This window comes from Sprattus sprattus (genome assembly GCF_963457725.1).
Source record: "Sprattus sprattus genome assembly, chromosome: 11".
NCBI lineage: Eukaryota > Metazoa > Chordata > Actinopteri > Clupeiformes > Clupeidae > Sprattus > Sprattus sprattus.
In genome coordinates, this window is record NC_137909.1 from 26406878 (window position 1) to 26421522 (window position 14645).

Below are 14645 nucleotides of genomic sequence, written 5' to 3' on the forward strand. Positions count from 1 at the left end.
CCTCTCCCCTGTCATAGAATGATGAATTTCCCTCATTACACTGTGTGAAGGAACAAATCAAGCCGATGGTACAGTGTTTACAATGAGAGGCCTATAGAACAGAGGCCCTCTTGGCCTTCAGATAAAGGACAAACACTCAGGGCATGCACACGTGAATGAACCCAATAATACTATTATCTAATATTATTTATTACTTATCATCTATTATTTATTATTTATTATTTATTATCATATTTCCACAGTCACCTTGCAAAGGGTCAAAACGGAAAAGAATTATGCCACTTCCTGGGCTAAAAAAAACAGGTGTGTGTTGATGTTGACATATTATTACAAAATAGCATAACACAATAGCATTATAACAAACTCCATGTACACTTTAACACCTTCTATCTTTCAAAGCAGACGTAACTGAAAGAAACATGGCTTGCTCTACGCATGTCAATCCCATACCAGACAGCAGCGTAAGCGTCAGCACTGCACCCAGCCCACAGACCTCATGTAGCCCCTGGGTGGGCCGGCTAGCCAAGGTGACTAAACCCAGTTGGCGTAGAAGCCCATAAGGTGTCCATAAGGGAGTAACATGTACACACACTACGCAGTGCTTTACAATCACTCCACCACACTAACATACACACAGCATGCACACACACACACACACACACACACACACACACACACACACCACATATAACATACACACAGCATGCACACAACTCCTCCAGTGGGAATAGGGATCATATCAAATGACAAGGGTCAGGGGTCATCTCCATAGAGACAGTCACTGCAATGGTATCATTGATGGTGCAAGTGCGCGAGTAGTGAGAAAGTGATGTAAAAACGTAAAAATCGTTCTATTCAGCAAGGCTTTTCTTACTTTTTAAATTAAAAACTTACTTACTTTTTAAATTAAACTCTGCTCTTACTATGTACTGTGGCACTATGAGATTCAGCTGAAAGTAGAGAGTCAGTGTGCGCTATAAATTAAATGAATTATTATTATTATTATGTGCCTTTGCCCTCATATGACACCACACCAGTATTACCCAGAACCCCCTGCTCCAAGGGTCACGAGGGAGGAAGGCAGATCATCCACATGAAGGGAATATCAGATTAGTGTTTGTGAGGTCATCCCACGGCAGAGAAGTGAAATGAAACAGGGAATGGTGGCAGATCATCCACATGAAGGGAATATCAGATTAGTGTTTGTGAGGTCATCCCACGGCAGAGAAGTGAAATGAAACAGGGAATGGTGGCAGATCATCCACATGAAGGGAATACAAAGGATAAAGGACAGACTGGCAGAACAACTGCAATGGGAGGGAGATAAGCTCAGGGTTAGAGCTACAGAGCAGTGTGGACGTACAGTTAGCTGTGTAGGCATGTGTACAAGTGTGCATGTGTGTGAGAATGTTCAGGCTATATTGGAGTGTGTATGTGTGTGTGTGTGTGTGTGCAAGTGTGCATGTGTGTGAGAATGTGTGTGTGCTTTAGGTGTAATGGGAGTGTGTGTGTGTGTGTGTGGGTGTGTGTGTGTGTGTGTGTGTGTGAGTGTGTGTGTGTGTGTGTGTGTGTGAAATAGCATTGTTTGTGTGTGTCAGCAAGCCAGTGGGTAAAGTACATGAGTTTGTCCGTGTCCGCATGTGTGTGTACTTTAAGCTACATATCTGCATGTCGGTAGTGTGTCATTTTCAAGGCACCATCAAATTGCATCTCAAAAGTCATTACAATCCTTTTCAACTACTACTCCTTTTCAACTACTAGTAGTCCACATTTATGCACATTTCTCATTCATGCATTTATGCAGATTCATCCTTTAAAAGTCTATATTTAGATTCTGCTTGAATTCTGATTTATTCAATTCAATATTTAACTGAAATTCAAAACAATGCTTTTAGTTTGCCCCCTTTCACTGATAAATCAGCTGGTTTCGGAATGTGAATGATTTTGTGCCAAAAATACAAAAGAAAACAATTCAGGCTAAGTCGCTTGTTTATTTATTTATTTTTCTTAAACGTAAAGTAGAACAGACGTTAATAAATACGTTTACAGAATAAGTGTGCCCTTTACAGCGGTGAATGTCTGATCTGGGAATGGCTGCCCTGGATATCGGTCTGAAGACAAGTGCAGCCCGGAGCTGCAGTCAAAGCAGTGGAGGCAGACCTGAACGGAGTGCATTAGTCTGTGTGCCAGTGGGCCTGTGTCTGTGGACGGCTCTATTTCTAGATCCCCTACCAGAGAAGGACAGCCTCTCCCTGGGCGGTTCTGTCTGTCTGTCTGTCTGTCTGTCTGTCTGTCTGTCTGTCTGTCTGTCTGTCTGTCTGTCTGTCTGTCTGTCTGTCTGTCTGTCTGTCTGTCTGTCTGTCTGTCTGTCTAGGCTGTCTGTCTAGGCTGTCTGTCTGTCTGTCTGTCTGTCTCTATTTCTAGATCCCCTACTAGAGAAGGCCAGCCTCTCCCTGGGCGGGTCTGTCTGTCTCTCTGTCTGTCTGTCTGTCTAGGCTGCACCAGTGTCTGAAAGCTGGGTGTGTTAGCGCAGGTCAAGCTAAAGAGAGACGAGAGAGTGGGAAAGAACAAGAGGAAAGGAGAAGAGAGGAGAGATGATTGATGGGAAATGGAGAGGAAGAGTGGGAGGAGGAGGAGGAGGAGGAGGAGGATAGGACAGATGAGGAGAGAGGAAGAGAGAAGAACAGAGATGAGAAGATGAAAGGAGGAAAGGAGAGGAGAGAGAACAGAGGAAAAGATAGAGAGAGGAGAGGAGTTGAATGGAGAGGAGAGGAGAGAAGTTGAGTGAAATGGAGAGGAAAGGGAGAGGAGAGGAGAGGAGAGGAGAGGAGAGGAAAGAGAGGACAGGAGAGGAGAGGAGTGAAATGGAGAAGAAAAGGGAGAGGAGAGGAGAGGAGAGGAAAGAGAGGAGAGGGGAAGAGAGGAAAGGAGAGGAGAGGAGAAAAGGAGTGGATGGTTGGGCATTTAGGTCAATAGGCATCAACACCACATTCCTCTGCTTCTCCTTCACTGCAACCTCTCCATTATTTACACTTCTCACCGAGCCAACCGCCAACCGCCACCAGCACACACACACACACACACACATTACTCTCTCTCTCTTTCTCTCTCACACACAATTTTACATTATTCTCTCTCTCACACACACACATCCACACACACAAGCAAGTGGGCACATTGTGTACGCTCACATACAGTCACACAACCTCTAAGTATAGAAAGTTAAGAGCAGTATGATCTCAAACTTGAGCTAGCCTAATTCCTGAGATGGCAAGCCAGAGGCAGCGCTACAGAAAGAGGGAGAATCAGTCAGGTATCGAAACAGAGCGAAAGAGGGGGAGAGAAAGAGACAGAAAGACAAAAGCAAAAGACCAAAAGAGAGAGAGTGTGTTTACATACATAGAATTGATGTCAACATGTGTGTGTGCGTGTGTGTGTGTATGTGTGTATGTGTGTCTATGTGTTTGTGTGTGTGTGTGTGTGTGTGTGTGTGTGCGTGTGTGTGTCTGTGTGTCTGAGTGTGTCTGTGTGTGTGTGTGAGTGTGTGTGTGAAAGAGAGAGAGTGTGTATGCATAACTGTATCTCTGCAATTAACCCCCAGTGAACACCATCAAAGCTGGTGTTTTATACACAGATAATATCTCTGTGAATATATATCTCTATATCTCTACCCAATATCTCTAACTCTAATTTCAATAAAAACTTAAAATGTCACACAGGCAGCTGGAAAATACTATTTGAAGTATTAGTAGGATAAAAGATGCTTGGCAAATGAGAGGAACCATACAGGCCCGCGGTACCGATGGTATAAAGAGATTACTTGTCATCTGCTTTCGACTCCAGTCTGCCAGTGTTGCAGTCCTCCCATCCCGTCCCATAGAGGAACTGTCATCATCTTTCCAGAGTGGGCAGTCTTTTTTTAATACTGGCAGCTGTTTCAAACAGATGGAATTTTTATGGCACTGGACAGGCTCCATTATTACACAGTCCGGGACGCTGATGCTCTGTCTATTGCATCACGGCAAACAGAGTCGTGAACTCGCTGTCTCCGTCCCGCTCGTTCTAACGCCTCTCTCTCTCTCTCTCTCTCTCTGCCTCTCTCTCTCTCTCTCTCTCTCTCTCTCTGCCTCTCTCTCTCTCTCTGCCTCTCTCTCTCTCTCTCTCTCTCTCTGCCTCTCTCTCTCTCTCTCTCCCTTTCTCTCTTGCCCTCTATCTCTCTCCTGTCTCTCTCTCCTTTTTATGGCACTGGACAGACTCCATTATTACACAGTCCTGGACGCTGATGCTCTGTCTATGGCAAACAGAGTTGTGAACTCGCTGTCTCGGTCCGGCACGTCCTAACACCTCGATTTTACACACCCAGTCTTCTTCCAGATTTCTATGGATACGTACGAATGCCTGCACACCCACATGCATGAGTCCGAGAGAGAGACAGAGACCATACTGTTCTGTACCGGATCCTTTGAACCACTTTCAAAGGATTTCCTGTCAAAATCTCTCTTTGTTCCTGGTCTCTCTCTCTTTCCAACTGCCCTTCCTTGCCCTCTCCTCTTATGTGTGTGTGAGTGTGAGTGTGAGTGTGTGTGTGTGTGTGAGTGTGAGTGTGTGTGAGTGTGAGTGTGAGTGTGAGTGTGAGTGTGTGTGTGTGTGTGTGTGTGTGTGTGTGTGTGTGTGTGTGTGTGTGTGTGTGTGTGTGTGTGTGTGTGTGTGTGTGTGTGTGTGTGTGTGTGAGTGTGAGTGTGAGTGTGTGTGTGTGTGTGTGAGAGAGAGGCAGAGAGGGCGCTTGAGAGATGGGGAGACAGGGAGCCTTAGGGCAGAAAAACTGTTATTTTTTCACCTAGTCTAAAACTTTATCAAACACACACTCACACACACACACACACACACACACACACATCTCCCCAGTAAGGTGCCAGAAGGATCCACAGTGACCATGTGTTACTCAGCTGGGTCCCAGGAGAACAGTAGGCCCCATGTAGATAAGGACTAGCACAACTAGCCCAGATCCATCCAAAGTAAGGTGACACATTATGACAGTAGGTCCCATATAGCCTGTGTCTCAACTAGCCCAGATCCATCCAAAGTAAGGTGACACATTATGACAGTAGGTCCCATATAGCCTGTGTCTCAACTAGCCCAGATCCATCCAAAGTAAGGTGACAGATTATGACAGGAGGTCCCATATCGCCTGTGACTCGCATGACTAGCTCAACTAGCTCAGATTAATCCAAACATACCTAGTCAGATTATACACAACAGCTGGGTTTACACAGAAACTAATTTGCATGTTTTAAGCATATTATTGCACAAATAACAGTTTTTTCAAGCCGTCCACTGGTGAGTTACAGACAAATGACCCACCTAATTAACATTATCGTATCTAGTTGCTTACAGTTGGTGTACCCAGGTATGGCCAAGTTGCCACTGTCAGGCTGCTTCACCAAAGTGTGCATGTGTTATGTTACGGGTGGTGTAGTCATGATGCAGTATTTCATTGCGGCAGCAAATCTGTACAAGATGGCCTGAAGATGTTGCGTGGGGTCTGTGTAAAACCTGTCCTACTCACAGTCATTATCTTGTCATTCTGTGTCAAACTTGCCCCATTCATGCATCTACTCAGCTGATGCGAGTGTGTGTGTGTGTGTGTGTGTGTGTGTGTGTGTGTGTGTGTGTGTGTGTGTGCGTGTGTGCGAGTGTGGGTGTGTGTGTGTGTGTGTGTGTTTGTGTGTGTGTGTGCGTGAGTGTGTGTGTGTGTGTTCGAGTGTGCGTGTGTGTGTGTGTGTGCGTAAAGGCATCAGTGTGATTATATAACAGGGCAGGTGGCTGGGATTCTGCTGAAGGGTGTTGTGCAACCAGTGGACCGCTTAGCGTAATGCCCAAAAAATACAGACTCTGTTTTCCCTCTCTTTCTCTTCCTCCTACGCACAACCACTCCGCCCCCCCCACACATACACATACACTGTCCTCTACTGTAACACTTCTAAAATATTCTTAGAGGAAATGTCCCACATTTCCAAATATCAATTTGCTTTTCCTAAAGGCATCTTGAGGAGTCTGAACGTGTGATATGCAACGCGGAATATTTTGATGAATCCACATAAAGTATGAGAGGAACAACAGAAGCCATCAGAACCATCAAAACAGACATTTTCACAACAAGAACCAGAAAAATTCTAGAAACTACTGTGTAGTTCCGGAGCATAACCAGACAGACCCTGGTTTCTGAGAGGCCCTGTTTTTTTCCCCCATCAGATATGTGAGCATTATGCAAATCAGAAGTCAGTGATGGGCTCCAGGTACCAATTCCATCATTGCTGTCTTCATTGAGGCTGTTTTGTTTTTAAATGCATGATCACCACTGGGTCACAGTAGCTTTGCCTGGCCAGCTGGTACTGCTGCAAACTCCCTCCCTCCCTCCCCCCCCCCTCTCTCTCTCTCTCTGCCTCTCTCTCTCTCTATCCCTCTCTCTCTCTCTCTTCTCCCTCCCTCTCTCTCTCTCTATCTCTCTCCTGTCTCACTCTCCTCTCTCTCTCCTCCCTCTCCCTCTCTGCCTTTATCTCTCTCTCCCTCTCTCTCTCTCTCTCTCCTGTCTCTCTCTCCTCTCTCTCTCCTCTCTCTCTCCCTCTCTCTCTCCCTCTCTCTCTCCCTCTCACTCAATCTCTGTCACTCAATCTCTCTCTCTCTCCCTCTCTCTCCCTCCCGTTCTCTCTCTCTCTCTCTCTCCATCTCCATCTCCATAATAGACAGCTCAGAAGGCCTGTGCCCTCGTCTCATTTTTCTACCATGCCTTTTTTTTTGGGTGTGTTTGGGTCTTTCAATTTGTCCCAGTTTGGTTGAACGAAGTCCCAGCACGGTTGCTCGTCTGAAGCTTGTTTTGGAACATGGGGTGATCAGTCATTTTGTTAAAGTGCCTGTTTGTTCAATCTGGGACGTTGAGTGGACAAACTTCATCCAAATTTGAGGGGCCTCGTTTATAAAACTCAGCATAGACAGGGCACCAAGTAAAACAGACCGTTACATTTTGTGGGCAAAAAGCTAAATGCACTTCTAGCTTTGTGGACAATAGAAACTAATTTCATAGACAAAAGTCATTATAAGCTGATAGGGCATAGGGTCTATTCTTTGATTTTGGCTTTTCTGCAGGCTTCAGAAGGAACTCCTAACCTAGCCACAGTAAATGGTTGCCTTTATGAGATAAAGAATGGCATGAGGTGAGGGTCCAGTTGTTTTCTGCAACTTATTCGCAGTTACTCGCACCACACAAGTCACCATGAGCACTATTTATTCATCGGTGAGAGGTTCATCGGAGGAACTAAAATTGTCTCTGGTTCCCACAGTCAAACCTGGTAGAGTTAGCCTTTCCTAGGATAGTTCAAACACCCTTACACCTCAGTTAAGAGAGCATCAATCTTTCATTTAAAATGACACTCCTGCTCGTGAACGTGTCAGATCTTCCATTAAGGATCAATCAATAAGGATCCATCTAGGTCTAGGCTCAATAATCCACATGAATCACTCACTGATCAACGTCAAAAGTGCATGTGACTATAAATCAATTTGTAAACACACTTTTAACAAGAGCACACCAACTTAATGGACTGGCAAAATTCACTGCATTCATAATGTGTGTGTAATATCTTATCAGAAACAAAACACCCTCACACGGTCTACAGGCTGGCACAACTAGACTTCATGGTTGGTGCCAAGCTTAGGAGCTGGCACGGTGGTGAATATGAGGTTGCATAGGGTTGGCATCGGATAACATAGAGGAGAGGGTGGACCAGAGCCCCCCCCCCCCCCCCCCCTCCCCTCCCTGTGGCACCACATGTTGAATGAGGATGCAATAAGGAAATCAATTAGAGTTCCCATGGTGATAACATGAACATCACAATAACATGCAAGACTCTCCACTGCTCTGATGACACCAACAGAAAAGGGTACAGGGGGATAAGTGTCAGTATTCAACAGTCACAAGACAAATGGCACTAGGGTTCAAATACATACAGTATGCTGGCTTTCCATTTTCAAATCCCAAAGTGCACCAGAGACCATTTCTGGGTCCAAAAAGAAAGCCATGTGCTTTCCTCTCAAAAAAGGATTTATTTTTTTGCTCAACCATGCCTGTCAACTGTGTGTTTCTGTGTGTACACTGAGTAAGAAAGTATTCAAGTAACTTCAATAAGTATGTAAAATGAACCTTAATAACCAACCCTGGTTCAAAATGGCAAACACTGAAACTATCAGCTACTGCAGTTCCTGCATTTTGAGTCAGTCTGCCTCTGCATCACATCACGACTCAACTTAGCATTTGGCTGCAGTCCCTCGGAGTCTGCTTTATTGGCTCTTCATCACTCTCCTCTTCATCATCCTCATCCTCATCCTAACCCTGGCAGCTTTACCGTGGGCAGCACTGGCTGACTAGCATCCCCTTGCATAAATACTGAACCAGCGGTCATCAGGGGGGTGCAGCCTGCTGCTGGCTGCTTCCCCTAAAAATCCAGCCTCGTCCCTCGCAGATCGATGTGAGACCGTCAGCCATAAAGGAGCAGAGCCCAAATGAGGACGCCGCCATATAAATACACCTTCCTGACAAGCGCACGCCACAACGCGTCCGCGCCAGCTGCAAATCAATAAGGGGTAAAGCACCAGCAGCCACCAGAAGCATTACATGAGCCATTAGCGGGCGCTGAGAGCCTGTGTGGACTTGTATTAATGTCAGGCTGAAACACGAGACACTCGTAGATCAAATCGGCGGAGTGGCACTACCCGTGGGGATGCCACTGCATTCAGGACTGAAAGAACCCTAGACACACACATGTGCAGTGTCCTGCTTTTACACGGCGGGTCCTACGCGCTAAGTCTGGTTACTTTTACTTCAGTTCTGAAAACTGGGACTCACAGCCTTTTTTTGACGGAAGAACAACCTCAGAGACAACCAAATTGATTAAATTGATTTCTTTTAATTACCTCCTTCGTATTGATTTAGTATAAGACTGACCTATCGGTGTACTCTAGTAATCTTACAAGAGCCGTGCTATACATTTTCTATAAAACTAGTGAAATGTATGTACCTATATATATATATTAGAATAACCAATAACGGTGAGATTGTATCAGTGGCAATCTTGCAAGCACTCTGGAGTACAAACAAAACCCCTGTGTGCAAATCCCTTGCTTAAGATTCCAGCTCTTGTAATCCAACTGATGCCAATGCAATTACACCTGCTGCTTACACAGCGAGCGGTTCCTTCTGCCCTGCTGAGATGTACACAGCATCAGAGGCAGACTCTACAGATGTACTTTACTGGCACCGCTATTAATATACTGATGGTCCTGCTCATGTTACCTCTGTGCGGAACGAGTTTTCCTCTTTCCATCCTGAATCAGCCACTCTAGGCCAGTCATAACTGAATTACTTTCAGAAGTGAAGTGCTGCCCTTTTAACAAAATGGCTTGCCGTGCAGACAGAAGAGTGTTTTTTCCTCTGTTTTGTTCCCCCCTCCAGAACCACTAGCTCATGTTTCATAACATTTTATTGTTTCAATTTGTAGGGATGTTGCCTTACAGCGACATTTGAGTTTACATTGATTAAAACAAACACAGAAAATGCGGCGTGAGTCTTGTCTTACAAATGTTAGGTAAGAAGTGATCGTGTTGCACGTCAAGTTAATTATTCCACTAGTAACCTATCCAACCAGTGTGTAGGCCCATTTTAGAAAGTCTCTTTAACTAACAGACCGAAACATGATATTATCATAACCTACCGTTAGTCAGAGTGGGGTTGAAATACTTGGAAAATCTAACCAGGCCTGTATAAAATCGTTTCAGAAAAGTGTTATCAACGACTTTTAATGTATTTGTGCATGGTGGAAATGTGACAAAGGCTGTACGTCATCAGCTGAAGTTCCTGAACTCCTTATGATAATGTTTTCTGTAGAGATTTTGGAAAGCGTAATGGCACACATTCCTGCGCCATAGGGGAAACAGTTCTATTGATCGACTGTCAACAGCTATGTGTGCAGTGGAAACTACCCAAAGCCGAACTCTACTTCAACACCGCATCCAAACACCCGACACGCTCCCAGAGCGGCGCAAACAGGACAAGCGCACGAGTGCTTGCACACACACACACACACACACACACACACACACAGGAAGACTATAAACACCGACCTTTTTGCTGTTTGAAGGACTGAATAGATCCGGAGTGGTGCACCATGGTGACGTTTAGATTATTCCTCCCGATACAGAAATTCAGCGGTCGGAGGGAGAGGCCAGCTGCGATCATGGGAGAGGACGTCGGGATGCGTAGGTGTCCCTGCAGCTCCCTCGCATTGCCGCGCGATCTAGAGAGCGATGCGCAAACCAAACACCTGTCTAAGCCGGGAGAGCTCCTCCATCCAGGGTTGTCGTCATGGCAACGCGCTGTAATGGACTTCCGCGCGAAACACCCTTTCCTCCGTGGCGCGAGTAGGTTTCTGTTCCCGCCGATGTCACCAGCAGCCACCTCGAGCGATGAGCAAATGAAGGAGGACAAGGGAATTGTGGCTAGATGAGTGCTTACGTCACACGGTAGGATTCGCCCCTGAGCGGGACATCCCGTTAATGCCTTATTGTAAGTTCATTTAAACCAAGCGCATACGATGGGCAATGTCACCCTCAAATTGGTGCAAATTATAGCACTAGTGCACTGCACCCTCCAACGTCTCAAGAATAAAAAAGCATACACCTGGTCAAACAGGGAAGGGGAAGACATATCTGGGTTGCAAGTGCTTGGAATGGCTTTATAAATAATGCATAGTTTGTTTCTAAATAGCACTATTATCCACAATCCAGTTGTCAGCCCTTTCTTTACTTGCTCTTCACATGCTTAAGGTTTAATTTATCTTTTTTTTTTATATATTTAAAACCTTGCAGGCAACCAAGGTGTTTTTGGCTTAAACTGCCCTTTCATGTACCAACAACTATTTGCCATGAAGGATGAAGGACTCAACTTCTAATTCCCAATTTAAAGACGACCATCAGGACTACACACACACACGGGTTAAATATGGTCAGAGAGGTCAAATTCACATGAACATTCCTCTGGTTCACCTGCAGGGAATCATCCAGTTCCCAGGGATAAGAGGCTTAGGTAGATGCACCTTCAAGAAGCTCTTGAAGACCCAACTCTTCAGAGAGCACCTCCCTTCCTAACTGGCACCTTGGCTTAACTTGCACTTACAGTAAGCAGTGACAGGCCCGCACTTCTTTTTCTTTCTATGTCGTTTTCTATGTTTTTGAAAAAAAAAAGCAGTATTTATTCTTACACCAGGTTTTATTGCTCTTAGCTTGATTGTTCTCTCCCTTGTACGTCGCTTTGGACAAAGGCAAATGTAAATGTAAATGTAAAGAGCCAAACTCTGAGGAAAAACTCCACAGAATCAATACCTATTAGCTGTTGTGCTGACACCTCTCCCCCTCATCACCGACACAAGCAGGGGAGACTGCATTTCATCACAAACAACATGAGGCAGACAGCAGAGAGAGACAGATATGAGAGACAGACAGAAAGAGAGGATAGCTGAATCACAAATGACATTTGTATAAATTAACTACTCCACATAGTTCTAGTATTTAACACTATCTTAATGTAAACAAGGCATCAGGTGTTTGTCATGCTGAAAGTGAATGTGTGAGAGAGAGAGTGAGAGTGGATGTGAGAGAGAGAGTGTGAGAGAGCGAGTGAGTGAGTGAGAGAGTGATTGAGTAAGAGAGATAGAGTAAGTAAGAGAGAGAGAGTGTGTGAGGGAGATAGAGAGAGAGAGTGTGTGAGTAAGAGATAGAGAGAGAGAGAGTGTGTGAGTAAGAGAGAGAGAGAGAGAGAGAGAGAGAGTGTGTGAGTAAGAGAGAGAGAGAGAGAGAGAGTGTGTGAGTAAGAGAGAGAGAGAGAGAGAGAGAGAGTGTGAGTAAGAGAGAGAGAGTGTTCACTGCTGCTGTCCTGACACCAGTAGGTGAAATTGAGAGCATGTGAATCATAATGGTGATTGGTACTGACGACGGAGCAGCCAATAAATAACCTAACGCAGCCCGCAAGGTCATCCAGCTCCAATGTCAATGCCATTCCACGACTGCACACACAAGGGTGTGAGAGCAGACACACACCACCCACCCACACACACACACACACACACACACACACACACACACACACCTCTCTTCCCTATATTCAGCAGCGTATTAGTATAAATCATCTACCCACACATAACAGATGACCGTCCAAGCAGGGGACGCAGCCACCATGAAGAGATTGGGGGGGTGTGAGAGATGAAAAGAAGCTGTGGGGCATGTGTGAGTGTGTGTGTGTGTGTGTGTGTGTGTGTGTGTGTGTGTGTGTGTGTGTGTATGACCAAGAGTGAAAGTGTATGTGTGTGTGTGTTCTGTGTGTGACCAAGAGTGAAAGTGTGTGGGTGTGTTCGTGTGTGCGTGTGTGTGTGTGTGTGTGTGTGTCCAAGAGTGAAAGTGTATGTGTGAGTGTGTGTGAAAGAGAGAGAGACTGCCAAAGAGATAATGGGTGCGTGTACGTGTACGAGAGGAAGAAAGTGTGTGTCTGTTAGAGAGAGAGTGTGTGTGAATGTCTGTGTCTGTGAGTGTGTGTGTGTGTGTGTGTGTATGAGTGAGAGAGAGAGAGTGTGTGTGTGTATAAGAGAGAGCGAGTGTGTGAATGTGAGGGGTGAAATGAACATTGAAATGAATCGGTTGGAGCCTTGAGTGAATGTGTGACACAAGGGGAGAGAGAGTGTGTGTGTGTGTGTGTGTGATGAGAAGAGAGGGTTTGTGTGTGTTTGTGTGTGTGTGTGTCGAGAAGAGAGGGTTTGTGTGTGTGTGTGTGTGTGTGTGTGTGTGTGTGTGTGTTTGACGAGGAGAGAGTGTGTGCGTGTGTGTGTGTGTGTGAAGAGAAGAGAGGGTTCGTGTGTGTGTGGGTGTGTGTGTGACGAGGAGAGAGAGTGTGTGTGTGTGTGTGTGTGTGTGTGTGTGTGTGTGTGTGTGTGTGTGTGACGAGAAGAGAGTGTGTGTGTGTGTGTGTGTGTGACGAGAAGAGAGTGTGTGTGTGTGTGTGTGTGTCTGTGTGTATGTGACGAGAAGAGAGTGTGTGTGTGTGTGTGTGTGTGTGTGTGTGACGAGGAGAGAGAGAGTGTGTGTGTGTGTGTGTATGTGTGTGTGTGTGTGTAACGAGAAGAGAGGGTTTGTGTGTGTGTGTGTGTGACGAGAAGAGAGTGTGTGTGTGTGTGTGTGTGTGTGTGTGTGTGACGAGGAGAGAGAGAGTGTGTGTGTGTGTGTGTGTGTGTGTGTGGCGAGGAGAGAGAGAGAGTGTGTGTGTGTGTGTATGTGTGTGTGTGTGTGTAAAGAGAAGAGAGGGTTTGTGTGTGTGTGTGTGTGACGAGAAGAGAGAGAGAGAGCATACCAGAGCAGTGTTAACCCTGCAGCATTATCCCACTGAGTAGCTTTGTGTGTAATCTCATCATTTCTTCTCGCGCTCATGTTTGGTGACGCCATATCTGCACAAGTATGTGTGTGTTTGTGTGTGGGCAGGCGCACAAGTGTGTGTGTGTGTGTGTGTGTGTGTGTGTGTGTGTGTGTGTGTGTGTGTGTGTGTGTGTGTGTGTGTGTGATATTTCTCTCAGCTCCACAGACTCTGATGGAGTCTTAGACATAAATACCATCTGTTTCCCACCAGCACAGCAGGCCTCTATCTCTCTCTCCCTCCATCTATCTCTCTCTTACTCTCTTTCTCTCCCTCTCTCTTATTCAGTCTCTCTCTTCCTCTTTCTCCCTCTTAATCACTCTCGTTCTCACTCTCTCTTATGCCCTTAATCACCCTCTCTCTCTGTCTCCCTCTTTCTCTATGCATTCCTTTCCCCTCTCTCTCACACACATACTCTCTCTCTCTCTCTCTCTCTCTCTCTCTCTCTCTTTCCTACCCACTGGCCTGCTTTCTCTTCTGAAGCCAGGGTCAGAAGACTCTTACTGGGCCTCCTGACAGACACCAGTGATGGAGCCTCTCTCTGAGCGAAAGCTGGGTTACACCACTAACTAGCCGAGGTCCTTGTGAATAAATGAGTGGATCTTAAAAGATGCTGCTAAATTTTTCATTGCTTTTGTTTACTTGCGCGTATGCAAGGATGTAGGTCAGGTGACACTGCTGCAGTGGGTATGGGCAGCAAAGGCGACTGCTGCCACCTTGTGGACAAATAAGGAAAGCACATACTCCTACCCACTCTTCTCTAAGATCACGCTGCCATTCAGTTACATCATGAGCGATGTGTGTATGCTGTATTTATATCATATCATATCATAGCTTTACTCATCATCTGTCATATCAGAGGTGAATATCAGATGATGTGGGGGCAAGACTGTGTGTCAACAGTCTTTAAAGAGCTTGTGAATAATAATTGTTATCTGATAAAAACAGTTTACATTTACTCAGGAAGGTCCGAACCTTAAGTACAGTACAGGCATCAGATATTTGTGTTGGCGCAACCAGTACAACAGTACAATAAGCATTAGCAATACAGTGTTAGAAGGAAGTGTGTGGAGACATCCATCACCATATCCATCAAGTACATCTACGCATATTGGCAGCCGAACCCTGGCCACTCACTTTG

General features: G+C 45.6%; 1 protein-coding gene across 2 annotated transcripts in view; it reads right to left on the reverse strand.

Moving 5' to 3' along the window:
• Window positions 1-10219, reverse strand: part of ano3 (anoctamin 3) — a gene marked incomplete at both ends in the record, with an annotated part of 57225 nt that extends 47006 nt beyond the window's left edge. For both annotated transcript variants that reach the window (XM_080847246.1, XM_080847245.1), the window contains one exon: window positions 10174-10219. In XM_080847246.1, the coding sequence (XP_080703372.1) occupies window positions 10174-10219 (46 nt within the window). The remainder of the gene's footprint in view (window positions 1-10173) is intronic.
• Window positions 10220-14645: the final 4426 nt, after the last annotated feature.